Below are 27,227 nucleotides of genomic sequence, written 5' to 3' on the forward strand. Positions count from 1 at the left end.
GATCACACATTTAATTTAGGGCATACTGAGTGTGAATGGAGGTATCCAAAAAGGCCCCTCACACAGAAGACTGAAGTTTAGGGTAGAGTTACAGACTTGGAATCCTCCAATACAACAGTGAAGGGGTGGGACATCCCTAAGGTTTCATGTGGAGAGAGAAGACAAAGCAGATGATAAAATTTCAGGAAGCATATGTTTGGAAGGTAGGAAGACAAACCAAAAAAGAAAGCAGAAGAGCAGCCAGAGAAGAGAATGGGAAGTAAATGGACAGGGGTGTTTTAAGAAATGCTGCACAACAGATGAATACTTCCAAGAGAACAGTTTCAGCACTGTGCTAGGAACGGGATCAGATTATAGGCGGTAAGTATAACCAGTGGTGAAAAAGTATTGGTCCTCCCTTAAAAATAATTTTTTAAAACGTTGATTTCAGAGAGAAAGGGAGAGGGAGAAAGAGAAACACCAATGATGAGAGAATTATTGATTGGCTGCCTCCTGCACACCCCCTGCTGGGGATCAAGCCTGAGACCTGGGAATGTGTTCTTGACCAGAATCAAACCTGGGACCCTTCAGTCTGCAAACTGATGCTCTATCCACTGATCAAAACCAGCTAGGGCTCTCCCTTCTTCTTGAGGCTCTGTTCTTTTGACTATCAAGACACTGTACTATCCTGATGTCACCTTTCTAGCCAGTCTTTTGTCCTTTGGGCTCTTCTTCCCTAAGGGGCCAGATGTGGTCTGGTGGTTCTGGGGAGGTTTTCCAGAGAAAGTGACCATCTGCGTTTTCCAGTAATAGAGTTGCATGACTTCATAACTGTCACAAGTTAATAACTTCACAAATTTGCCTGGCTATTTATATGAAACAGGTCTCTGGGTTGAATCTCCAAGAAATCTTGCTATAGGGGTCCTCTCTCCAGTATCAGAAAAGGAGGTAGGATAAATAATACAGAGGAAAGATATTTCTAAAAACTCTCTCTTTCATTTTGATTTTAAAGCAATTCTTAACACTGACCACAAACAAATAATTTAGGTTTAAATTTAAAGAATTAGACGAAAATCAGAGCTCTCCCTTTGGGAGTGAATTGCAAGATGAGATAATAAATGGTTAATTTGAATGGATGCAATTAATTCAAGCAGGAGAAGACCCAAGATAAATTCAATTTCTTTCAAAAATTTTTTTTGTTTTAATCCTCACCTGAGAATATTTTCCCACTGACTTTTAGAGAGAGTAGAAGGGAAGGGTAGAGACAGAGAAACATCAATGTGAGAGACACACTGATTTGTTGCCTGTTGCACACACCTCAACAGGGATGAGCCTGCAATGGAAATGTATATGCCCTTGACCACAATTGAACTAATCTGTGGGCCAATGCTCTATCAATTGAGCCAAACTGGCTAAGGCTCTTTCAGTTCTTATCATCTTCTTCCCCTGAAATATATATATATATATATATATATATATATATATATATATATATATATATAAAACCAAGTATTAGAAACCCGTAATTTGCTGAAAATGTGAAGAATTAAAGCTATGCTATAACACATCTTGATGTGGTACATGTGTTAGGCAGAGAGATTAAATGTATCTGTATTTTTTTAAGCTGCTTTCCTCTGAAATCAGGCTGACATTTTTCTTTCACATCTCAATGTTTTAATTAATGACTGATTAATATTAAGAGGTGTCTCTCCCAAAGATGCTGACTTGGTAGTTGCCGTTGTATGGCAGCAGAGGAAGACAACATGGTCTATATTAAAAGCTAATTAGGCAAGGACTCTGAGATCATTAAAGCTGATCTGATGGGTAACTGTGATGAGGGAAGTCACTGAGCTGGTACTAGTTTCTGGTTAATGATATGAAAATAACATTGATTTGTAGAGCGCCTTAGCCAAGGTCAAAATGACCTCAGAAATACTTGCTAGCTGTGGGATTCTGATAGGGATGAATAAATGAGTAAATATATGTAATTTAAAGCTATGTTATAGACCTAAAGCCACCTATGCATTTCTACTCTAAGGTTAAAAACAAGCTGTACATTTGCTCTCCACAAAAGCTGCTCAGGAAGGCTGTTTGCCCACCACTTGTTTCATTGCTACCATCAAACTAATTTTACTTTATCCTTATTTCCAGTTTTCCAAAAAGAAAAGAATGAATCTAATCCTCTGCTGGGTTTTTGATCAAGTCTTTTGGAGAATGAGCATCCCTAGGTACTAAGGGCATAACTTTTCTTATTTTTCAATATAAAAATATTTCACAGCATTCTAATTTATAAGTCTGAATAAACTTTTTAAAAATATAAGAATGTTATCATTTACTGAACACTTAATATATGCCCAATGGTTTCACCTGTATCACTTCATTAAATTTTCATAAAAAACCCCAAAGTTATGATTTACCATTGTTCACATTTTATAATTGAAGTAAAAATACAGAGTTTAAGTATTTTCCCCCAAGGTCACTCAGGTAGTAAATGATAGAGCCAGCATTGAAAGCTGAATATTTCTGATTCAAACTCATGCTCAATTTTTTTTCAACACGCCAAGCTGACTGAAGTCTGAAGACTCTTCTTAATTGCAAACTAGCTGAATAAATGACAAGGACTCTAAAGTGATGGGTGACAAGTCCTTCGGTTGATCTCTTATCCCCCCAACACTTCCCTACCTTCCCGCTGTAGTTGGACAGTCTGATGCTTATTTGCATGCATATAATCACAACCAACAGATACAAGACAACAATGGAGGCGGGGGAAGGGGGACGAGGGCAAGTATGGGGGAGGGAGGTGGCGGTAGTAGGGGAGATGGGAGGGTCATTGGGGGAAAAAAGAGACATATGTACTACTATTTGTAATACAATACCTTAAACAATAAAATTTAAAAATAAATAAATAATGTGATGGGTAACTACAAGGCAGTATTTCAGAGTCTGGCTTTCTTCAAGTATATCTGCAATAGCAAATTTCTTTCTTAGTTTTGCTTTTGTTCAGATTAGTACTGAAATTAAATTGTATTCCTTTAAAATATGCTAACTAGTAGAGAAGGAAGGGAGCCCAGAGGAAAAATGGAGAGGCTAGGATCAGAATTTCTCAGGACACCCAAGCATATACCTCAAGTCTTGCAGAGCAGACAGCATTTTGAATGAGTAAGAAAGAGCACTCATCCAATCAGTTAAATTTACTAATCTCCAACTATATGATTAGGCAGTATATGATAAAGGCTAAATGATTACACCTTTTAAGCAATGTAGAAGATCAGGAATAGTAAGCTGGGGAGATCAAGAAAGTTTTGTGGAAATATGGGACTTCAGGTATAAAATAAAATAGGTAAAGTATACAAGGAGTTTTTGGGAGAAGTGGATGGAGGGGATGGTCTATATAAGAAATAAAACTGGAAAGATAGTGGAGATCTAAAATGTGGCTTCCCAACCCTGGTTGGGTGGCCTAGGGCAGTGGTCGGAAAACTCATGAGAGTCAAATATCAACAGCACAATGTGATTGAAATTTCTTTTGAGAGTCAAATTTTTTAAACTTAAACTTCTTCTTACGCCACTTCTTCAAAATAGACTCACCCTGGCCGTGGTATTTTGTGGAAGAGCCACACTCAAGGGGCCAAAGAGCCGCATGTGGCTCATGATCCACAGTTTGCTGACCACTGGCCTAGGAGGTTGGAGCATCAACCTATACACCAAAAGGTTGTGGGTTTGATCCCAGTGGGAGCATGTTTGGGAGGCAATTGATCGATATTTCTTACATTGATGTTTCTTTCTTTCTTTTTCTCCCTTCCCCTCTGTCTTAAATCAATAAACATATCCTTGGGTAATGATAAAAAATAATAATAAAAAAAAACTTTTAAAAAATGTAGTTTCCAACACTGGAGAAGGAAAAGACCGAAGGCTTAGATGTAGACCAGTTCTGAAGGACGCTGCCTCTTAATTCATTAGATCAGATGTCTCTTGCACTGATGTGAGGAGCTTAAGCACTCACAGAGAGGACCATGAATACAGACAGGAACTAAGGGGAAACCACCTCGGAAGCCCAAGTTTTAGAAAGCTACAGAATAATTTATGTCTTTTTTTTTTTTTTTCCGTGGGAACCAAGTGCGTACATGCTGACTGTCCAATCACACTAGCTCTCTGCATTCTGAACAGAGGATCCTTTGTTCCCAACAGCAAGGCTCAAAAGAGGCAGAGTGTGATAAAATCACACTGAGATCAGCACTCCCAGCTGGTGCCATTCCACAACACACCCTACAGGAAGCAGCTCGAGATACACAGATGACTGATTTCCACAGCAGGAGCCTTGTGGCAGGGTGGGGTGGGGACTGGTCAGGCATGGAGAGCATTCTTTAGCCACTGACTCAAATTAGTTCTCCAAGATCCTGACTTTATCCAACAGATCTGAGTAAGTCACTTCAGAACCAACACTATTCCTTAACGATTTTTTTTTTTTTTTTTTTTGAGAGGAAAACCATGAAGCTTCCCTAGGCGGTGGAACTATTTCATCAGTTAACTCTTGTCATGGAATATGAAGAGAGTAAACTATGAAACCCCCTATTTTTCCAGAAGTGGGCTGAATAATTCCTTGTTGCAAGGGCTATCCTGTGTATTCAATGGCACTCACCAGATGCTAGGAGCAGCCCACCCCCAGTCATGAGAATTTAAAAATGTCTCTGGAAATTGTCAAATGCCCCCCAATTGAGAATCACTGTTGAGAACCACTGGGTGACAAACAGACTTTTCCATCCCCTATTCTAACATTTACTTGATATTCAGCTTGAAAAACCTACTTAACATCTTCAAGTCTATTTTCCTATCTGCAACTGGATCTCAAATGTCTGGTTTACAGGGAGGAGAGGTAGGGAGGTTAGGATTAGACATAGGTCTCTCTCTAACCGCTCTTACCACTACATCACCACCACTGCCATTTTTGTGTCCATCTCCCATACTACACGGGTAACAAGAGACTCTGAGACCCCCAGCACCCATCACAAGTACTGGTAACAAGTGCTCAGTAGGGATGGACAGAAAGGAATATGAATCCCCTTTCTCCTGCCCCCACATAGGGATCCATGGACCATTAATACGTGGCACTTATTCTCATCCCTGGGTGGCCAAAGTCCTGAAAGGTCCACATTTGAAATCACAGCACTGGTAGTATAAAAATAGTTTGTGAAGACCTAGGGCATAAGTGTACCCCATTAGTCTTCCACAGCGAATACCAGAGACTGGTATTTGAAAAACACTGGATAGTGCAGTGGTATGGTATTAAGGAAGGTGGGGAGGGAGCACATTCTCCCCATAGCTAGGTTTTCCCAACCGGGACAGCTGAGACTGGGGAAGAAGCTGCTTGGCAGGAGACAGCCCTTGGGTACAGTGACCTGACATGACTCCCTGTAGGACTCCTTTTATTCCTGGTGAACCAAACAACTCTAACAATAAAGTGCCCTTCAGAGCAACTCATGCCACTTCCTAGAGACTCACTGCTTACACCTCCTGTGCCAGCCAGTTAGCCTGCAAGCGGCCAGGATTCTTTTCTGATTCAGCTCCAGGTCTAGGCTAAGACTGAGACCACTTACTAGGCATTTCTAGACACAGCAAGAAACTATACTGTCCTGCAAGTCTGTGCTAATCTCAAATGCATTCACTTACGGAATACTCAACAATAAATACAAGTTCTGCCTGGGGTGAATTCTAGTTTTTTTTTGAAACATAGTTTTCTTCCTTCTTGTACAAAAATCATATGATGAACCTTAGTTGAAAATGTTACGTGCTGACCCTAGATGTGAAGAATTTCAGTAAATGTAGCTCTGGCCGGTTTGGTTCAGTGGATAGAACATTGGCCTGCAGACTGAAGGGTCCTGGGTTTGATTCTGGTCAGGGGTACATGCCCGGCTTGTGGGCTCAATCCCCAGTGGCGGGTGTGTAGGAAGCAGCCGATCAGTGATTCTCTGTCATCACTGATGTTTCTTTCCCTCTCCCTTCCTCTCTAAAATAAATAAAAATATATTTAAAAAAAAGAATTTCAATAAATGTAAATCAAACTGTTCAGTCCTTCCTTCCTTTTGGTTGAAGATATATTAGTTTAGTTGCTTTAAAATTTCCAAACAAATTTTTGAGATCCATCAATGCTTTCTTGACAGCCTTTCTATAGATTTTCCTACCTTCACTGAGGCATGAATGAGGCTCCTTTAAGATGATATAGGACTGCTATCTTGGGATTTTGCTTGTGATGCCAGTATTTAGAATACTAAAGATATTTTAAAATGAGACTGGAAAAAGTTCACCATGAAGCAAACTTAAAGGCCTTAAAGTTTCCTTCACGGTCTCCCCACCCAGGTCCTATGGTGAGGGTGGAGAGGATTATCACAGAGCATTGGAATTCTTGGGGGAGGGGTCATGGGGATGGTCACATTGGGTTATAAATACCAGCAGCCAAACTGTGAGCTCCTGAGCTGAGGAGAACAACAGACAAACTGTAGTCTCCTCTTAAAGACACAGAACAAGGAGACTCCCTGAAGTATTTCCACAAAGGAAGTTCCTCTTCTCTTTAGAAATGCATCATCAACCAACACCTGCATCAACAACTCTACGCAAAATAAAGTGTAGATGTTAGAGAAAGTGACAGGGAAGTTTTAAATCACACAGATTGGTACCAGAAAAAAAAAAAAAAAAAAAAAAAAAGAATCCAGCCAGGGCCTGCCTAAAGAAAGGCAGACTTAGGGGCACTTTTTGCTACTACACAGTCATAATCAGATTACCAGGAGCCACCCCTTCCTTCCCAAATTTAACTTAATCAACAAGTGTTTTTTTCCAACTGACTACTGTTTCCCACATAGAGATGGCAATTTTCTTCTAGAGCAGTGGTTTTCAACTGAGGCAGATTTTGCCAGCTAAGGGAGATTTGGCAATGTGTACTGGCTGACATTTTTGGTTGTCAACCTGGGGAAGGGTAGCTACTGGCATCTAGTGGATAGAGGTCAGGGGTGCTACTAAATGTCCTACAATGCACAGGACAGCCCTCACAACAAAGAATGATCCAATCCAAAATGTCAAGAGAGCAGAGGTTGAGAGACCCTGTTCTAGGGCAACATTCTCTTTACTTCCGTGGACCCTAGTGGTTACTGTTGAAGTAGCCACGCTTAAGGAAGAGGGAAAACACCCTGACAAGCCAAGGTCTGCACAAGGTGGGAGCAGGGGTGCTTAGTGAACTTATCTTGGCTGCTGTAAATCTGCAGATACCCAAACCTTCAGGTGACAGGTCAGACCACGAGTGCTTTCCTTTCCCTCCGAGGGTAGGTATACGGTGCTGACCCCATTTGCTTTATTCTCTGGTGAACCTAACTGGCAAAAACACAGATGGGCTGACACTGTGTTTGCGATTATCTGAGAGGAAGGAATAAGTATCTCTGTGTAAACTGGCAGTCTTTCCACTCCATGTCAGACCATGTCTTCCAAGAGCTTTCACATATGCTCATAGGGAAGCCTAAGGTTGGGAATCCAATGAAGAGGTTTACAAGGCTTTCTTGTTCTGGCTTCAGAGTAGGATGCTGAGTCTCCAGACAGAAGTTGCAAGTGTATGCAGTCCCTGACCCTGGGCTTGGCTCAACCTGAATTAAGACTGAGAGCAGTTTTAGGGAAGCCTGCTGCCTCACCTATATCCTGCCAGCCCAGCCTCAAAGACATGGGAGGGAAAAAACCAACAGGCTTGGATGCTTCAAATGCCCCATCAGTTGAAGTGAACCTTTTGAGAAATCTACATACCCTAAAAATGTTTCAACTTTTCCCACTTGGTTTTTCTAGTTGCTGAGTGGTAGAGTTCCAAGTCTGAAGCCTGGCCTAAATACATAATAAATATATAAATATATACAAGATATGGAGTACATGACGGCACACCCAGGTTTCTCACCAGTAGGATGCCAACACCACCACATGTTTCCAGACTGAAAGACCAGGCCGGTTCAGGGTGGGGGTAGGGACCAGGGGAGGAGTTAAGAATCAGAATAATCTCAATTCTTGACTACGAAAGATACATAGGGAGAATTTCAAAAGGAGGAAAGCTTCTTGTCATTTTCAGACTTAATACATTTCTTTTCCAAATTTCAAGTCTTTTTCTACCCTTCCCAGAAAGTTCACCTTGGGAGAATTCTTTGGCTTAAATTTTAGTGAAATAAAGTTCCCTTCTTCTTGTTAGTGTCCCATTATGTACATACAATTCCTGTTCCTCAATAATAAGAGACTCTCCTGTTCAGGAAAACAGAATTTCCTGAAGAGATTACTAGTAGCCAAAGTATTTTCCTTCCAGTTTTCTGAAAGCATGCTCAGTATCCTCATCTGTGAGCTCTGGAATGGCTTCTTCCTTCCTACTTCCGGTGAAGAGCTGAATCCAGCAAAGTGCCTTGAGGTCTTTGCCTGTTTAGACTGGAAAAGGGCTGTCTTCCATGCTTATCTGCTAGATCCACACTAGCTGGCAGATTCTATCAGTTATTTAGAAGCAATTGAGGGAAAGCCTTTTCTAGGGATAATGACTTACAGTTTTCATGTTCATTTAAGAAAACAAATTTTCTAATTGCCTCTCCATGTATTTATCAGCACTATTGCAGTTCCAAGAAAGCCTGAGGTTCTCCACAGACTTCACTCGTGTCTAGTCCACCCAACCCCAGTGGAGTCAGCTAGATGTATATCCTCTTCTCTTCAGCAGAGGAGGATCCCATTATAAAGAAAAAGCTAAAAACTTAAAGGTAATGCTGTGTGTAAAATATTCCTCATCTCTGGTTTTCCCGTATTGAAAACAATTTAAATCCGGAAGCAGTCACATTTTATGAATATGGCGTGTTGCTGGTGTGTATCTGGAGGGAGTTTATCTATGGCTGAACCTTAACCCAGGAACTCAACACTCGAATCATGAAAATGACTCAGTCCTTAGAATGGGTCTGAGAAGACCAGCTTCTAGGGAACTGACCCAGAGCTTCCTCCCTCTCATTGTTTTTACTTCCCATGAGCTCACTCACCATGAACTGAGCCAGGAGTGTGCTCCTCCCCTCAGGACCAAAGACCTCTGCTGGGAGGAGACAAAAACTGTCCCCAGGCCTCTGACTCCATAAGGTGGAGCTTTATAAGGTAGAACCCCGTTTTTGATTTCCATTCCCGACATGCGGAGGATAGACACAGGGCACAGAACTTCACTCTCTTTCTCTCCTTCTTCTTCCAGTCTTGTTCTGTCAACATCAGTCCCTTGCAGATAAACCCTCTCTGGTCCCAGCCTCCACATCCACAGTATTGGTGAAGGGAGGGTTATTTTCAGAAGTCAGTGAAACAAGACTGCTACAGCTCATATTTAACACAATTTTAACAGGCTTGTTTACTTCATTTTCTGGCTCACTGGAGATAAGGAAGGGGTAGATTGCTGAAGGCAGGCCCAGTGCCAGTAGTGAGAAGTAATAGCAGTAAGAATTAATACCTGATATCATGGTAATAGGAAAAACAAAAAACTACACATATATAAACACTGCCAACCCAACCAGTACAACAATGTAGAGACCTGAAACAAAAACTTACAACACAAAACTCAAACTGCATAGTAATTTAGGAATATTTAACATAAAGCGGGCCAAATGTCTCTAGTATTTTTGAGGATATCAACACTGTAGAGAACAGTATCATCTTTTTAGTAATGTTAACCTGAACTCATAAAGAAAAACGTATGTACAATATAGTGTTTAGAAAATTAGGCTAATAGAAATTAAAATAATTCCCATATAAACCAGAATATAGCTGGTAAACTATTTTGGAACCTAGAGGAATTAGCTTTAGTTTTCTAAGAAACCCATTTAATTGGTTAGAGTTCTAAGCAATCCAAAGCCAAGTAAATTGGATCAATGAAGCATGTCTGTAGAAGAATCTCTGCTTTCAGAGCCTGCAGTGGAAGAGAGGAAATCAGTCGCACATGGTGAAGCAGGGAATGCCTCCTTGCCACTGGAACAGAGGAGTGGGAGTTTCTAAGAGGAAAACAAGTGGGCTCATGGGTTTGAATTTTCTCTACCTACCCTTTCCTTTCTTAAGTGCTTAAAGAAACCCAAATATGACGACTTGTGTTACTCCAAACTGCAGCATTTCCAAACACGGTAAGGGTACTTCAGCCCATGTCTCACTTTAATGCTGAACATACCATAAACTCCTGGAGGGGCCCTTCTGAAACAGCCACCTTCCTGAATGTGGCTCTTTCTACAAATCTGTGATCTTTCTCAGGACCACGTGGCTCTGACCTGATGACACCATCACCTCTCCACCTATGTTTTTAACAGGAAGAATTCTTACAGGAAGGGGCTGAGAGAACACCTTAACTCTGGAGGCAGGAGTGCTTACTATTGAAGTGGAAATAATTAACACTAGTGATGGAAATAAAGTTCTAGAAGTATCCTTTCCAAATCTACTCCGTGCACGAGGAAGGAAAGAGCAGCAGAGAGGCCTCCCGCAGCTGAGTGAGGCCTTTTAGGTATTTACAACAAAGCCAACTCAGGGTGAAAGGCTCACGCAATGAGAGCTAAGACTCAGACTCAGCCAATTTGTACTCTGAGTCAACTCCTTTCATCTTCCTCTGTTGTTTTAACCGGACTCACAAAACCTCAGGTTTAGTAATTCTGACTCAGGAAAAGAATGAAAACATTTTTGCAATTTAAGGCAGCCTCACACTTCCCTATAGGCAGAGGACTTGTACTCTTGAGGAACCTAAAGTCTTAAGATACTTCCTATAATTGGAAATTTTCTTTGAAGTGTCATGTTTTATCTTAATAATTCATGAGAATTTTACATTTTATTCTAAATACAACACACCAATAATCTTCCTTTGAAATCTGTGAAAAACAAAACAAAACAAAATCATTCCCCCCCCCCCCCCCCCCCGACACTTTAGGAAGATGAGCCCATGTTTATCTTATGGCTTCTCACACCTCAGTTTGAAGACTAGGAACCTGAGGAGACAGTCACTGCTATAATTGGTTAATTTGAAATCTCCAGAATTTCATAAGAGGAGATTCTTAGAGTAAGAGATGAGATTTGGACATTTCTTTATATACCCTTAATTGGTTATAACACTGAAATACATTTCAGTCAAAATATGTTCAAGCCTTTGCTCAGAAGTCCAAGAGACTGTTTAGTCTCCAAAAAAGTACACTTTGATGGTGATGTTAGTGGGAATAATGAAACCGGGACAGAAGTGAAAATATACACTCAACCAGTTTCCAAGTTACAAGAAAAGAAATACTCATATTAGACAGAAAAAAACAAATAAAAAACAAAAAACAAAGGCAAGACTTACTTTAAAGGCTGCTAGCTGTTGGTTGATGATGTCCACTTCGGTCCCCACGACCCACTGGAGGGCCTCCGCCTCCTCTGCCGCGGCGGTCATGTCGCTGAGCACCTTCAGCGTCCTGTAGAAGTCCTCCACGCGGCCCAGCGTCAGCTCCAGCTGCTCCTGGCGCGCTTTGCTCCTCTCTGTCAGTTTGCCACACTGTTTGTTCAGGGCTTCAAGCTCCCTCTTAAGACCTAACAAGTCCAGTGTCCCCTCTTCCTCCAGCATTTGTCGGCACTCTGCTTCAGAAGCCTCTATGTCTAACTTGAGAGCTTGGATCTTGTTAATAAACAGTCGTACATCCTCAATTTGAGACTGGAGGCTGTCAGTGTCTCTGCCGATAGCACCCATGCCATCCAGCTCATCGTCCAGGTCTGCCAATTGAGAAAACATCTCTCGGACTCGGCAGTGAAACTGGCCGATCCCTTCCAGCTTGTTTTCCATTGCCATGCAACTACTGTTCACTCTTTGCTTCACTTCTAGGAACCCTTGCTGGGTGGCCTCGGCTTGAAGTAGAAGTTGGGAAGCATCGGATCCATCCGGGGCATCTTCCACCAGGCCCCGCGTGAAGTTCCTCAGATAGTCCACCTGAGGCTCCAAGGCCTGCAGCACTTCCTGCTGGGCTCTGAGCTTCTCCAGGTTCTTGTTGCTACAGGCTTGAGAACCTAAAGCATCAAAGATCTCAAGTTGGTGTTTGGCCCCTTCAACCTTCTTTTCAATATTCTTAAAGCTTTCCTGGAACTCCTTGAGTCTCTGAGTCATTTCTTCAAGTGACCCTGTTTTGGCCTGTAGCTCTTCTGTTAGGGAATCCACGTTCTGGTTGATCCCAGCCTTCTCATCCCGGATTTCATCCTCATCCGTTTCTGAAGAATTGATCAGAATGTCCGCGGCATTGTTCAATATTTCCAGCAGGGAGCGGCGCTTTTCCACCTCACTCAGCATGGCCTTCGATCTCAGGAGACTGGACTCCAGTTGCACTGGATCCAGAGTGACCTGCAAATCAGACATCTTGGCCTTACAATCTTCTATCCACGGCACGAGGTCTTTCACGTGCCACTGATATTTCTGAGCTTTCTGCATACAGTCCTTGAGCCTGGACTGTCTGTCTGAAGTTTTTTTACTAAGCTCTTCCCAATGGCTTTTGAGCTCCACCAGCTGGTTCTGTAAAGTCCTTTTCTCTTCTCCTGGGGGTACAGAGAGAAGCAGAGATTCTCCTTCAGCCACAATCACCTCATAGGAACCACTGTGTTGGTTAAGACTCTTCTGAAACTCTTCATTCTCCTGTAGCTGAGACTGGAGTCGCTCCAATTTTGCAGAAACGGGGCAGTTTTTTGCTTGCTGGCTTTGCTTGTCATCCAACCAGGTTCTAAGCTCATCAAACATTTGCTGGAACTGTTGGGTGCTGGCAAGAGCTGCCTGGAGCCTGTTCATGCGATCAGCTGAAATGAGAAAATCAAATTTAAATCAAGTATGCCGTTTAAAATGTTTGCTGAGAGTATGTGTTTTAATCTTAGGGGAAGGAAACGAACGTTAATTGAGGGCCTACCATAAAGGAGACACATAGCTAGGCTCCTTCCTCCACATACTATTTTAATGGGGCCCACAGCCCGCCGGCCGCAAGTTTGACATGCTTGTGTAAGGAGATCTGAGTAAGAGTGAACTTTTACTTCTAAGCTGGTAAAAATCCATAAATGTTTCCAGAAAAAGAGGCAACGAATTAATGACAATCTTTTTCTTGTACAAGGCCATGAAGAAGTCAAGAACATGTTCTAATTTTGTATATGTATCTGTGTGTACAGGTGCACGATATAAAGAAAATAAGTAAAAGCAACTGTGTAACTCCACCTATAAGCACATCTATGAGCACAAATCCCTAGGACCAGGTTATGTACTGCTTCACATATTGCTAATGTCCAATCAATGTGTAATAACCATAATAGTTCTCACTGTAGCTGGACAAAGGGGTAGGTTAACCCTATTCTGAGTCCAAAAGCTACCTGAGAGTCTTCCTACATTCTTTTTTTTTTTTTTTTAAGTGAAAGGAAAGCTTGGTTTATTTATTTATTTATTTATTATATTTTATTGATTTTTTACAGAGAGGAAGGGAGAGAGATAGCTAGAAACGTCGATGAGAGAGAAACATCAACCAGCTGCCTCCTGCACACCCCCCACCGGGGATGTGCCTGCAACCAAAGTACATGCCCTTGACCGGAATCGAACCCGGGACTTTTCAGTCTGCAGGCTGATGCTCTATCCACTGAGCCAAAGCGGTTTCGGCCCTACATTCTTAAGGCTACCACTAACCCACTCCTCTTTTGGTTTGCCACTAATAACAGCATTAGTGTGTTCCTCAACCCAACTCACCTGCCAGGTCTTCCAAACCTTGGAGAGGCAGGGCAACTGTCTCCAAACGCTTCTTCAGCTCATCCTTGAGGTACTGCTCACCAATGAGCACTGAGAGTTCATTGCAGAGTGTCTGTGCCTCCTTAATCTCGTGGTCTAATTGCTCCAGGTCAGACCGAATCTCACTGGTCTCCTCCAATTGCTGCTTCACAGCCTCAGGTTGAGTGCTGATGGCTGGCTGGCTACTCAGTTGCTGTCCGACTGCCTTCACCTTCTCTGATAAGTCCTGGAGCAGTTTCTGGTACTGGGTGCTTTTGACAATAGCTTGGTCAATTTGGTTGGAACGGGAATTGAGTTTGTCAGTCAGTTCAATCCACTTCTGATTGATGTTCTGGAGTTCCTTCTGTACTTGGCTGGTGGATGGAGAGACATCTCCAGGGCCTGTCAGGATGCCCTGAGCTGCTTCGTTCAGCTGCTCATGCTGTTGCCTGCGTGTTTCAAATTCCTTTAGCATAAACTGTAATAGAAAAGATACAAGAATGTTTAGAGAGAAAAACAGATCTAAAATCAGTGTCAAAACAAAAACTGACTTTGGATTGTACGACGTAGTGCCAACTTCTGAAAAACAAGCCAGAAAACTTCAAGCACCAGGTTATTAGGAAAACAGAGTATCATTTATAACAACTGCTTAATAAAAACTTGTTTTAGGAGGATCACTGATTGTCTATTTAATTTCTCTTCTTTCTTTGTCCTACTCTGTTTCAATATCAGTTACTAAGGTTGGCCTTGGCTGAGAAATCAGTTTGCTTTCTGGATTGGCATTCATCAGCTTTGCCAGGCAAAACCCAGGCCTCTGAATTAGGAACCCTGTATCCGAGAGCCAGCTATATGACTGGCTGGTTGTCATTTCAACTCTCAATACCTCAGTTTTCCTTAGTTTCTTCTCCTAATTCCTATAGCACATATAACCTGTACATTATAATAGAGGACATTAAACAATGAGCTTCTTTAGAGCAAGTACCACGCTTTTTATTCTTTTCTATCTTCTGCCTCACTCATCAAAAAATTAGGATTACAGGTTCTGCAGTCAACTGTCTGGGTTCAAGAACTGACTCTATCATTGTAGATGCATAAACTTTGGCAACTTTTCAAAAGTTCTCCAAATCTCAGCTTCCTCCTCTGTAAACTGGGATAGTGAAGTACTTAATTGACTATTGCACGGATTAAGTAAGAAAATTTATGGAAAGTACTCAGCACTTACTCTGTATAAAAATACAAGTAAGACATGACCTCAGGGAATAACAGATGTGTAAACAAGGAAAAATAATAGAACATAACAAAAATAAAAATGATAATACACTGATGGGAACATGCAATTGTGAAAGCAAGGGGCAAGAGCGATCAATTCTGTGGGGGATGAAAAAAATAGAAGAGGGAGATCAGGCAAGGCTTCCCAGATGACACAATAAAGAATATGTAGCCGAAACCAATTTGGCTCAGTGGATAGAGCGTTGGCCTGCAGGACTGAAAGGTCCCAGGTTTGATTCTGGTCAAGGGCATGTACCTTGGTTGTGGGCATATCCCCAGTAGGGGGTGTGCAAGAGGCAGCTGATGGATGTTTCTAACCCTCTAACCCTCTCTCTTCCTTTCTGTAAAAAATAAATAAATAAATAAATAAATAAATAAAATATGTAGGAGTTCCCCAAATGAGCAGAGAAGGCTGCCAAAGGCACAGGTCTATATGAACATGCATGTTTGGGAAAGAACACATTATCTGTGTGGGTAGAAACTTGGGTGTATAGGGGAGAGCTAAAAACAAGGCTGGCAAGAAAAACTGGGACCAGACTGTAAAAAGCCTTATATACCACACTGAGCAGGTGTTTGGACTTTGTTCCACAGGCAGCCAAGAGCCAGTGAAATATTTTAATATATTCAGATATATGATTTAAGGAGATAATCTAATCACTGTGTAGAGTTACTTATTTAAGTGTAGACAGAGACTAGACAAAAAAGCTCTGTATAGATTGTTGCAATGAGAAAGGCCTGAAATTAAGTCCATCTGAGGCATTCAGGATGGAGAAGAGAAGGATCAGAGCAGTGGTTCTCAAATTATGATCCAAGGGCCCCCGTGAGTCCTACCAGGGATCCAGGAGGTCAAAACTATTTTTAAAGTAATGCTAAGATGTTATTTGCTTTTTAAAATTCTTATTCTCTCACAAATGTTCAATGGAGTTTCCAGAGGCTACATGATATCTGAGAACACAATTGAATGCTAAAGAAAAAAAGAAAATCTTTGAGAATATTCTATTAAGCCAGATATTAAAGAGATTTGCAAAGATATAAAGCAATGCTACTCTTTTAAATATATATATATATGTATATATATACATATATATATATATATATATATATATATATATATATATATATATATATATATATATATGTATATTTTGCCCTAGTTCAGTGATTGGCAAACTCATTAGTCAATAGAGCCAAACATCAACAGTACAACAACTGAAATTTCTTCTGAGAGCCAAATTTTTTAAACTTAAACTTCTTTTAACGCCACTTCTTCAAAATAGACTCGCCCAGCCCATGGTATTTTGTGGAAGAGCCACACTCAAAGGACCAAAGAGCCGCATGTGGCTCGCGAGCTGCAGTTTGCTGTCCAAGGCCCTAGCTGGTTTGGCTCAGTGGATAGAACATTGGCCTGTGGACTGAAGGGTCTTGGGTTCAATTCTGGTCTAGGGCACATGCCTGGGTTGCAGGCTTAATCCCCAGTGTGGGGCGTGTAGGAGGAAGCCAATCAATGATTCTCTCTCATCGTTGGTGTTTCTATCTCTTTCCCTCTCTGAAATGAATAAAATATATTTTTTGAAAAAAAAAGAGGATTTTGAGACTTAAAAAGTTAAAAAACCGCTAGTTTAGAAAAATACTTATAAGTGCATTAAATAAGACTTGATAATGAATTGGGTGCAGGGGCTAAAAGAAAGGGTTCCTTCAAAAACTACACTTAGGTCTTAATTTAAGGGGCATGGTGGATGGTGAGAAGAAATGAAACAAGTTTGGGGTGGAATGTGGAACAAAGAAAGGTTCGAGGCAGAATTTCATTGGAAATGCATTACTTTGACCCACCTAAAGTTCTGTGATGTTTGGCACTTAAATCAATTTTTTTTTTAGTTTGATCAGCAGAAAAACTTTAAGTAGAACTAGGTGATATAAGACATTGCATTAAGTAATGCGGATGGCTACTGATTACCACTGGAGATTATAAGTAAAGTATGATTCTACAATTTAGTTAGAAGTTCTCATTTTCACATCTATTGATCTTACTGCCTGCTAATGATATTAATACAGTTATTGACTATTTACTATTTGACAAACACCACGAGAAAGATGTTAGAAATATCTTTTAGCGCTGGACGGTTGCTCAGTGGTAGAGCATCGGCCCACGGACTGAAGGGTCTCGGGTTCAATTACTGGTCAAGGGCACACCTCAGTTATAGGTCCCATCCCCAGTCCCGGTTGAGGTGCGAGTGGGAAACAACCAATCGATGTGTCTTTCCTCCCTCCCCTGCCTCCTTGTTCCTCCTTCCTCCCTTCCACTCTGACAAGAAATCAATGGAAAAATATCCTCGATTGAGGATTTTAAAAAGAAATATCTCACTTAAACGGAGGAAATGAGATTCTGAGAGAGTAAATGATGTGACAGGGTCATATGAAATCTACTTACTGAAGCTGCATTCAGACCCTGGTTTATATGACCCCACTTTTTTGCTCTAAAGCACTCAGTGATGGTGCTCACCTGGACCTGCTGCTTTTGTGCATTCAGCATGTTGGGGTCAATAGACAAGGGCCCCAGCACTCCCATCATCAGTTCTTTCTCCATCAGCCAGGGCCGGAGCTGGGCTTCTGCGGCCTGGAAGCAGGCCAGATGACTTGCAGATTCCTCTAGCTGCCTTTGCCGAGCCATTGTCACTTCTGTGGCCCTGGCCCACCGGGAATCTGTGGAGAGGAAATGGGAAAATGTATCCCTTTACTCTCATCAGCCACAGTCCTAGTCCCTAAATTATGTCCAAATAAACTACAGGAAATGACCCCTGGAGGATTATTTAAATATTTATAAAGTTAAAAATAACTTATATTTAATTTTAACTAAAACAACAGTTTTGTCTCTTGATTGTGGTGGTGGTTATAGGAAACTAGACATGTGATAGAATTGAACTACATACACACACACATAAAATATCTATATAGATGTTATTTTATAGCCTGTTTTGAAAAAACTTTCTATATTATAAACATCTTTGATACCAATGTTTTTTCATACTAGTATTTTTTTCTTTTTATTAAGGTATTATATGTGTACATATCTTACCATTGCCCCCTCACCCCCATACATGCCCTCCCTCCCCAGTTTTGCGTCCATTGGTTATACTTATATGCATGAATACAAGTTCTTTGGTTGATCTCTTATCTCCCCCATATCTCCATACCCTACCATACTAGTATTTATCTACATAATTTGTAGTTCAATATGATGAACACAGCATAATTTATATATCTTTTCACTATTTAGATTTCCCATTTTTTCCTTTTAATCACCAATATTCTCTTTAGTTCTTGATCACAGCAGACTGTCATTTTGACTTGCCCAAGAAAGCCAAACTTCTGCCACTTTGAGTGGAATCTCTAATTTTTTCCCTATCAAGCTCACTCTCTAACCTGATTTGGGCTTCTTGTTTGCTTATGAAAATTAACTAAAAATAATTCCTGCTCTACACAATGTTCTGAAATTCTGAATTTGCTTTGAAGAAATTTAGCAATTTAGACAGGTGAATCTTAGCATCCCTGTGGTAACTTACTGAGCTCTTCCTGCATTTTTTTCCAGTTCTCTGCTTCTTGTGAGTTGGGATATGTTAACAGCAATCCAGCCAGGGCTTCCTTTACTTTTTGGATTTTTGGAGAATTCTGTTCTAATTCAGCCAGGAAGGCCTAGGAGAAAGAACATCATGCATGCCATGAGATTTCTGGACAGGAAACAAAGATGTGAGTGTGGAAAAAATGACTGGAAGATAGGGCGGCAATCATAGGCTCTACTTCTGATTCTAACTATAACTTATTTAGTGATTTTAAGATACTTAAACTTTCTACTTCAACTTCTACTTTAAAATAAAAATCTAAATAGTAGAACCAATTTTCTTTTATGTACAACACATTAGTAGAGCCCAATAAGGAGAAATTCTTAATCCCGATAATCTAAAAGTGTCACGATCCAATCATAATGACGATGACGATGTTTATGCAGTTGGAGATCACATGGAGATCAATTGGAATACAAAAAAAGTTGGTAAAATTTTTTTACAGGATTTTGTACTGATATTTTTCTAAGTTCGAAATGTCAATCTTAAGCACATACTGCAATTGCTATTTAGAGCCCTCCAAGAGTTGGAAAGGTGCCTGGTTGAGGCTGTGTGGTTTGCAGCATCATACAGAAAATGAGATCCATTCTCAATGAGCTCATGCTTCTGAGGAGGGCTATTCTCTTTGCACACACACCTGGTTTGGTTTCTGGATACCTGACTTACAACAATTCCTAATTTCACAGGTAAGATGATTCTCTAGGAGAACTTAGGTATATTAAACATTTGAAAGTCAACCATGCTGCTCATCATGACCGAGGAGGTTGGCCATGTCTCATCTCAGGTCCCTGGGCTCAGGCAGGAACAATGATATAATAGTCCCTTCCTTTTAGTGTTTGGGATGCTGCTGATAGAAATACCATACCTTGTTAGATTCAGCTTGGGCTCTCACTGTTTCTGTCTTGGTTGGAGATGAAGAGGCATCCATGGCTTTTAGGACTTCCTCTTTTGATTCCAACCACTGCAGCGCTGAGCTTGCCTCTTTGTGAACTTCCTGCATTCTGCTGAGGACAGCTTGAAGGTTTTCCTGGTGTTCCCGAAGTACTCCCCCAAGTTTCTCATATTTCACGTTTACATCTGACATGTCACATTGAATCTCAGTCAGATCTAATATGATAGAAATAGAAATCAGATTGGGAATAGCTCTCTGGGCAACCCCATTGATTCCTGACTACTAAATTACTTATCAGGGCTAAGCACTTCTACTCCTTCTACAGAATGAGAAGTCATCTTTCTGTTAAATCACATAAAAATTCCTATTTACACACACAGAGCAAGAGAGTTCTCATTCATCTACTTTCTGACTTTGGCATTATACTGGTATACTCAGATGTATAAATAAAATGCTAAATAAACATGGAACAACAAGATGACGAGAGCAAAGGATGTGGAGCATTCTTCTGCTCCCTTTTCTCTAAACTACAGAGAAGTCCCCTAATTGGGAGGTTGAAGACTACACTAGACTTCTTATCCTGTATAGGTTCTTTATAATTCAAAGATTCACATATATTATCTTCAAGGTCTCTCCTTATTGGTCTTATCAAATGGCCCAGTTTATTTCATTAGTAGCTTCATTTCACTGGCTGCCAATGTCTTTAGCCTGTCACTAGCTAACAAAGAGGCATTACATGCTCCTCCCTAGATTTTTACCTCATACCCATCCTGGCAGCAGTTCTTCCACACACATGGAAACATACACAGATGCAAACATGAACACTGTCCTAAAACACACAACATAGAGGCACTGTTGAAATGGCATTCTCACCTTTGCAGGTATGGTATCCGTTTACACTGCCTACAGAGCTTCCTACAGAGGGCAATATGGAACCTGAGCAGAAGGACAGAGAGACAAACAGGGCAAGACAAACGTGTTAGGAATACATAGAAGCACTGAATTTGTTCTTTGGCACTCACTTTAAGCTCAGGTTATCAGGCAGTTAACACAGCACAAGACAACATACTCATGGGAAGAGACAAATCATTTTGGCTGCCAGGCCACAAAGTGTCACTAGAGATGCTTCAGCTCTTTGGCAGAAATAATCCCCAATTCTTTCTAGAGGAAATCCAAATTCTTTGGGCCCTGCCCTAATTTTGTGAAGCATGGAGTGGTGAAATGATTAAGTCCTTACAATGGGACCTGACATTTATAATTAATGAGGATTTATAATTAACACCCAAAAGGTTCAACTTTAATATCTATGTCTTTCAACATAATAAAAATAAAAATACAGTCAAGGACATAAAAAGCACCATTCTTTTAATAAAGATATTAAAACGAGCCTTTCTTATATTGTTTCAAATGGAAGGTTCCTGCTCTGGCTGGTTTGGCTGAGAAGATAGAGTGTCAGCCTGCAGATTGAAGGGTCCCAGGTTCAATTCCAGTCAAGGGCACATGCCTGGGTTGCAGGCTTGATCTTCAGTGGGAGGGCGTGTAGGAGGCAGCCAATCAATGATTCACTCTCATCATTGGTGTTTCTGTCTCTCCCTTCCTTTCTGAAATCAATTAAAAAAAAAAGTATTTTTTTTTTTTAAAGGGAGATTCCCTATCTTTCATGACTATCTGCTCCCCTCTTCCCACCAGAAAACAGAAATTTGAGGTGCCATAAGCATTCCCATGAATCCTGCTATGGGTCTTTGATTCTGTTTCTCATTACCACAATTTCACCTGTATTCTCCCCAAGTTTATTCCTGTAATTCAGAGAAGTTTCCTAAGTAAAAACTAGATCAAAACTCTCCTGTGCACTGATTTCACTGTGGAAAAAGTCATGTGCAGTTATATTAAAAACAGTCATTATGAAACATTAACATTCGTGTATTTTCATTGAAAAAGGAACCACACAGAAAGATCATCTTCCATTACAGTGTGGGGATAGCCAAGAAGAAACTGAACTCAATCTATGGACAGACTCCAGATTCTTTCCTGGATCTGAAGATAATACTACTTATCCTGTCAACTCTCACGGGGTTGCTGGACAAAGATAGTGAAGTAATGTACATGAACACACTTTATGAAACAAAAAGAACTATGCAAATGTAAGGAACTAGAATATTCATGATTTTTCAGAGTTGGAAGAGAACTTTGAGAATAGTTAGGCTAGTGATTTCAAACTGATTTTCAAAGCACCTAAGGAGGGACTCTGTAAATGTTCGGCTTCACCATAATATTCAGAGTATATTTCTAACTATTTAGAAATAGCAATAAACCATGTGTGTTTAATTATGTTCAACCATATCCTTGACCCATTAGATACAACAAATTTATAGACAACTCTCAGTATCTACAAGGGATCGGTGCTAGGACCTCCACAGACACCAAAACTAAAGGATGCTCAAGTTCCTTATATCAAATGGCAGAGTCTCTGCATATAACCTACATTCTCCTGTAAACTTTAAATAATCTCTAGATTACATATAATACCTAATACAATGTAGATGCTATGTAAATAGTTGTTATATTGTATTGTTTAGGGAATAATTACAAGAAAAAAAAACACCTCTGTACATATTCAGTACAGCAATCATCTTTGGCCTAACCACACAGCACATGTCAGCAACAACATACTACTTTTTATTTTTTTTTTTTATTTTAAAAAATATATTCCATTGATTTTTTTTTTTTGATTTTTTTTTTTTTTTTACAGAGAGGAAGGGAGAGAAATAGAGAGTCAGAAACATTGGTGAGAGAGAAACATCTTACTGGGACGATGTGCCTGCAACCAAGGAACATGCCCTTGACCTGAATTGAACCCGGGACCCTTCAGTCTGCAGGTTGATGCTCTCTCCACTCAGCCAAACCGGTTAGAGCACTGGTCAGCAAACTCATTAGCCATCAGAGCCAAATATCAACAGTACAACAATTGAAATTTCTTTTGAGAGCCAAAATTTTAAAACTTAAACTATATAGGTAGGTATTAACTTAATTAGGATACTCCTAAGCTGGCCTTTGCTAAAAACTCAAGGGGCCAAAGAGCCACATGTGGCTTGTAAGCCAAAGTTTGCGACCACTGGGTTAGGGCAATATAATACTTTTTAAACGTATATATTTATTTTTTTATTTTTATTTATTTATTTTTAATATATTTTATTGATTTTCCACAGAGAGGAAGGAAGAGGGATAGAAAGCTAGAAACGTCCATGAGTGAGAAACATCGACCAGTTGCTCCTGCACACCCCCTGCCGGGGATGTGCCCGCAACCAATGTACATGCCCTTGACAGGAATCGAACCTGGGACCTTTCAGTCCACAGGCCAATGTTCTATCCAGTGAGCCAAACCGGTTTTGGCTATATTTATTTTTAAAATATATCTTATTGATTTTTTTTTTTTTTTTTTTAACAGAGAGGAATGGAGAGGGATAGAGAGTTGGAAACACTGATGAGAAAAAAAAAACATCGATGAGAGAGAAACAATCAGCTGCCTCCTGCACACACCCTATAGGGATGTGCCCGCAAACAAGGTACATGCCCTTGACCAGAATTGAACCTAGGACTCTAAGTCCACAGGCCAACACTCTATCCACTGAGCCAAACCAGTTAGGGCTGAAATTATTTTTGATCTGTAGTTGGTGCAATCACAGATAAGGAACCCGTGAATACTAAGGGCCAATTGTATGATTTTTTTGGGGGGGTTAATGGGAGGCGGGGGATAAAGAAGCTCCTGCACCTCTATGCACACATCAAAGGTTCTTTTTGAGTGTCACCGATTGGAAGCTTGTAGCTTTTCACTAATACTTTACCATATTCAAACCTACACATGTCTGTTCATGTCCAAAGAAAAATATCTATTTGTGTAGGATATGCGTACTACATTAAATAAAATGTCAAAAAAAAGTTGAGGTACATCTTCTAAGAGTAAACACACATTAGGTAGAATTATGTAATAACAGAATTCTTAACACTTCAGGCCATGATTATGTCAGGTTAAAGACTGTTTTTGTCCTCGTCACCAGTTATAGGTGTTTTCTATATTTAAGGAAAAGATGAGAGCTCTCATTGAATATTCTTGGTGATTCAACGTTGAAAAAGAATGCCTTACTATATCACTTTCAAGCTTCTAGTTCAGTTTAATCAGAGAGTACTCTGAAATTACAAAATAAACTTTTAAAAACATTTGTCATCATTTACAACTGCTTATCTATGTGAACTATAGTTTCTGGATGCAATGCAACCAAACAAAATTTAGAAATAAATCAGATGATAAAGCTGTCATTTAATAATCCTTTTTCAAAATTTTATATTCACAATGATAGTCTCAATACTCTCCATTAATGGATTTCATAACAGATAGTCTCAATACTCTCCATTAATGGATTTCATAACTCTACTACAGAAAACAAAAATGATATTTTGTTGGCGTAAGTTTCCCTTATAAGTTATTTTGGGAAACTTACGCCAACAAAATATCATTTTTGTTTTCTGTAGTAGAGTTATATGTGAGATTTAAATTAAAAATAAAAGGTTATAGCTGAAACCGGTTTGGCTCAGTGGTAGAGCATTGGTCTGCAGACTGAAAGGTCCCAGGTTCTATTCCGGTCAGGGGCATGTACCTTGGTTGCAGGCACATCCCTGGCAGGGGGTGTGCAAGAGGCAGCTGGTCGATGTTTCTCTCTCATCGACGTTTCTAGCTCTCTATCTCTCTCCCTTCCTCTCTGTAAAAAAATCAATAAAATATATTTTTAAAAATAAATTAAAAGAAGGTTATAATGCTTTAAAAAGTTTGAAAAACCAGTGATCTAGTCCAAGAGTTAGAAAACTATAACCTACCAGCCAAATCTGACCCTCTGCCTGTTTCTGCACAGAAAGCTTTATTGGAACAAAGCCACACCCAATACACATATATTATCTATGCTTGCTTTTGTGCTATAACGACAGAGGCATGTAGATATGACAGAGACCATATGGCCCACAGGCATAAAATATATACTATCTGGCTTTTTATAGAAAAAGTTTTGCCAATTCTTGATATAGTCACACACCAACAAATCATTAAATTTGGAGGTTTATGTTTTAGAATATATATAAAAAAATCCATCAGTTCCTGAAATGTCAATATTTTAAGTAATACAATATTGAGTTCAATTCAATTTTAACTTCTAGTTAGTGACAAGAGATCTTTAAACTTTAGGATACAACAGAAAAGTAGCTATTCTCAGGAGGAAAAAAAGGTCATCTTTTCCATACTATTTAAGCAACTATAGGGGTACATTAACATAGTCTAGTTATAAAACTTATGAGATACCAATTAGCAACTACTAAGTCACTGGGCTCATAGTGGATTTATTTAAAAGACTGAATTTGCAACCAGAGATTGTTCATGTATCTGGGCACAATCTTTATGTCCACTTCCAAGAAATGTTCCAGTCCCTGGAATATGATATTATTTCCTAAACTAGAGGCCTGGTGCACAAATTCGTGCATCAGTGGAGTCCCTTGGCCTGGCCTGGCCTGCAGGATTGGGCTGAAACTGGCTCTCAAACATCCCCCGAGGGGACCCGGATTGTGAGAGGGCACAGGCCAGGCCTAGGGATCGGGCCAGGGAGGGACGCAGGAGGTCGGCCAGGTGGGGAAGAACTGTGGGAGGGCTCCAGGGCATGTCAGGCCCATCTCACTCAGTTCCAATCATCCTTATTGGCCACACCCTACCAGCAAACTAACCTACCAGTCAGAGCATCTGCCCCTGGTGGTTAGTGCACGTCACAGTGAGCAGTTGAGTGGCCTTAGCATATCATTAGCACATTATGCTTTGATTGGTTGAATGGATGACCAGACGATCAGACACTTAGCACACTAGGCTTTTATTATCTAGCCTTTCCCAAGAAACCATGCTTATACCATCTAAAGGCTGACCCCAATTTAAAGATGTACATAGTCATCCTGTTCCCACATATAAAAGAGAAAATGTTCAAGTTAGACAATCCCATTTTAACTGAGCCAACAAGTGGGCCAACAAGTTTCTTTTTCCTATCATGGGAAGGAATTTTCCAAAATGAAGTACTCCTTTTTTTTTTTTTTTTTTTTTAAATATATTTTATTGATTTTGTACAGAGAGGAAGGGAGAGAGATAGGGAGCTAGAAACGTCGATGAGAGAGAAACATCGACCAGCCGCCTCCTGCACACCCCCCACCGGGGATGTGCCCACAACCAATGTACATGCCCTTGACCGGAATCGAACCCGGGACCCTTCAGTCGGCCGGCCGACGCTCTACCACTGAGCCAAACCGGTTTCGGCCAAAATGGAGTACTCTTATATAGAAAATGGAAAATAGATCAGATTCAAGGGGGAAGACTACTTCACAGACCTGTGCCACCCACCTCCTCCCAATACACATTTGTTCTCATATCCAACCTTGTTTGTGACTTTTATTAAAGAGATCATTACAAGGGCCAAAGCAAAGAATGAGGTTTATTCACTACATTTTTTAAGAGCTTTTTTTTAAGAACTCACCTGTTTTGGTTTGGGAATCAGGTGCTGTGATCTCCATGATGAGATTTTCCAAAGAAGTGCCTTTGCAATTGATTTCTTCTACCAAAGTTTCCTTACTTTCCCAGTCATCTAAGAGACCCTGTTTTAAAGAACAAAACAGCTAAGGTAACTTATAGGAGAGATACCTGTTTTACATATACTCCCTAAAGTTTTTATAAGCATTAAGAGACCATCCTTATATATTCACCATTTCAAGATCTTGGTTTATTATAGATAGCCAAGGTATGAAAGAAGGATATCCTGGAATATTCAGGACCTTTACATTCATGCCATCATTCATTCATCAAATGTTTATTGAGTATTTACTATAGGCCAGGCCTCATGCTGAACACTGTGGATACACAGTAAGACAATGACACAGTTCTGAACCAAGAGCTCAGATTATCAATTGCATTATAATGTGATAAATACTTTTACAGAAATATGGACAGTCAGTCAACCCTGATATCACAAGCTTTGGCTAGAGGGAGGAAAGCTTTGAGTTAAGGTAAGAATTTGCCAGGAAGACAAAGGGAAAAGCATGCAGATAAAGAATAAAAAAGAAATGGTCACTGGAGAGTAAAATGAGGAGCTGGATACTGAGCTAGAGAGAACTACACAGAATCATGGTTACACTTTGTATGTTCAAGAGAACGTTATATTGGGTTTGCAGTCAAAGCTCTCACTTCTATAAGATGCCATTAGGAAACAGTGGCATCTGTTCTATGTTAAAAGTATCAGGTTGTGTTGTCTCTGAGAGGCGGACGGCCTGCCACAGAAGTAAGATTTTACTCCTTGCAAAGCTGGGACATCGTCCCAGCCTGAAATCCCTTCCCAGAGTTCCCTGAGATCTTCCTTTTGATCTGAAGCTGCAGAGCGGCAGCAGAGAAAGATCCAGAGCGGCAGCAGAGAAAGATCCAGAGCGGCAGCAGAGAAAGATCCAGAGCCATCAACATCTAGCAAGCTCATGCTGCCTAGACTGAACCTTATCAAGTCTCAGCTTGTCAATTCTTTATTACTCGGGCTTGATTCCAAAGGATTACAGTTACTAGCCTATGTATTGACATAGGATATTTTAAAATTTTGAGGGAAATACAGTGACATCTGTTGGACACCATGTGAACAACTACTAGTAAGTAGTCTGGACCTGACCACTA

The 27,227-nt window shown here is 40.4% G+C and overlaps 1 protein-coding gene across 19 annotated transcripts in view; it reads right to left on the reverse strand.

Moving 5' to 3' along the window:
• The window catches only part of MACF1 (microtubule actin crosslinking factor 1), a 333,277-nt gene that overhangs the window by 73,672 nt on the left and 232,378 nt on the right, over positions 1-27,227 (reverse strand). For 18 of the 19 annotated variants that reach the window (XM_084873244.1, XM_084873261.1, XM_084873250.1 and 15 more), the window contains 7 exons: positions 26,053-26,170; positions 20,375-20,437; positions 19,475-19,716; positions 18,553-18,682; positions 17,493-17,692; positions 13,706-14,201; positions 11,309-12,780 (listed from right to left, as the gene is read on the reverse strand). In XM_084873244.1, the coding sequence (XP_084729370.1) occupies positions 11,309-12,780; positions 13,706-14,201; positions 17,493-17,692; positions 18,553-18,682; positions 19,475-19,716; positions 20,375-20,437; positions 26,053-26,170 (2,721 nt within the window). The remainder of the gene's footprint in view (positions 1-11,308; positions 12,781-13,705; positions 14,202-17,492; positions 17,693-18,552; positions 18,683-19,474; positions 19,717-20,374; positions 20,438-26,052; positions 26,171-27,227) is intronic. The other variant, XM_084873255.1, reaches the window with a different exon arrangement.

Source organism: Pipistrellus hanaki (genome assembly GCF_964339955.1).
Source record: "Pipistrellus hanaki genome assembly, chromosome: 2".
NCBI classification, from domain to species: Eukaryota; Metazoa; Chordata; class Mammalia; order Chiroptera; family Vespertilionidae; genus Pipistrellus; species Pipistrellus hanaki.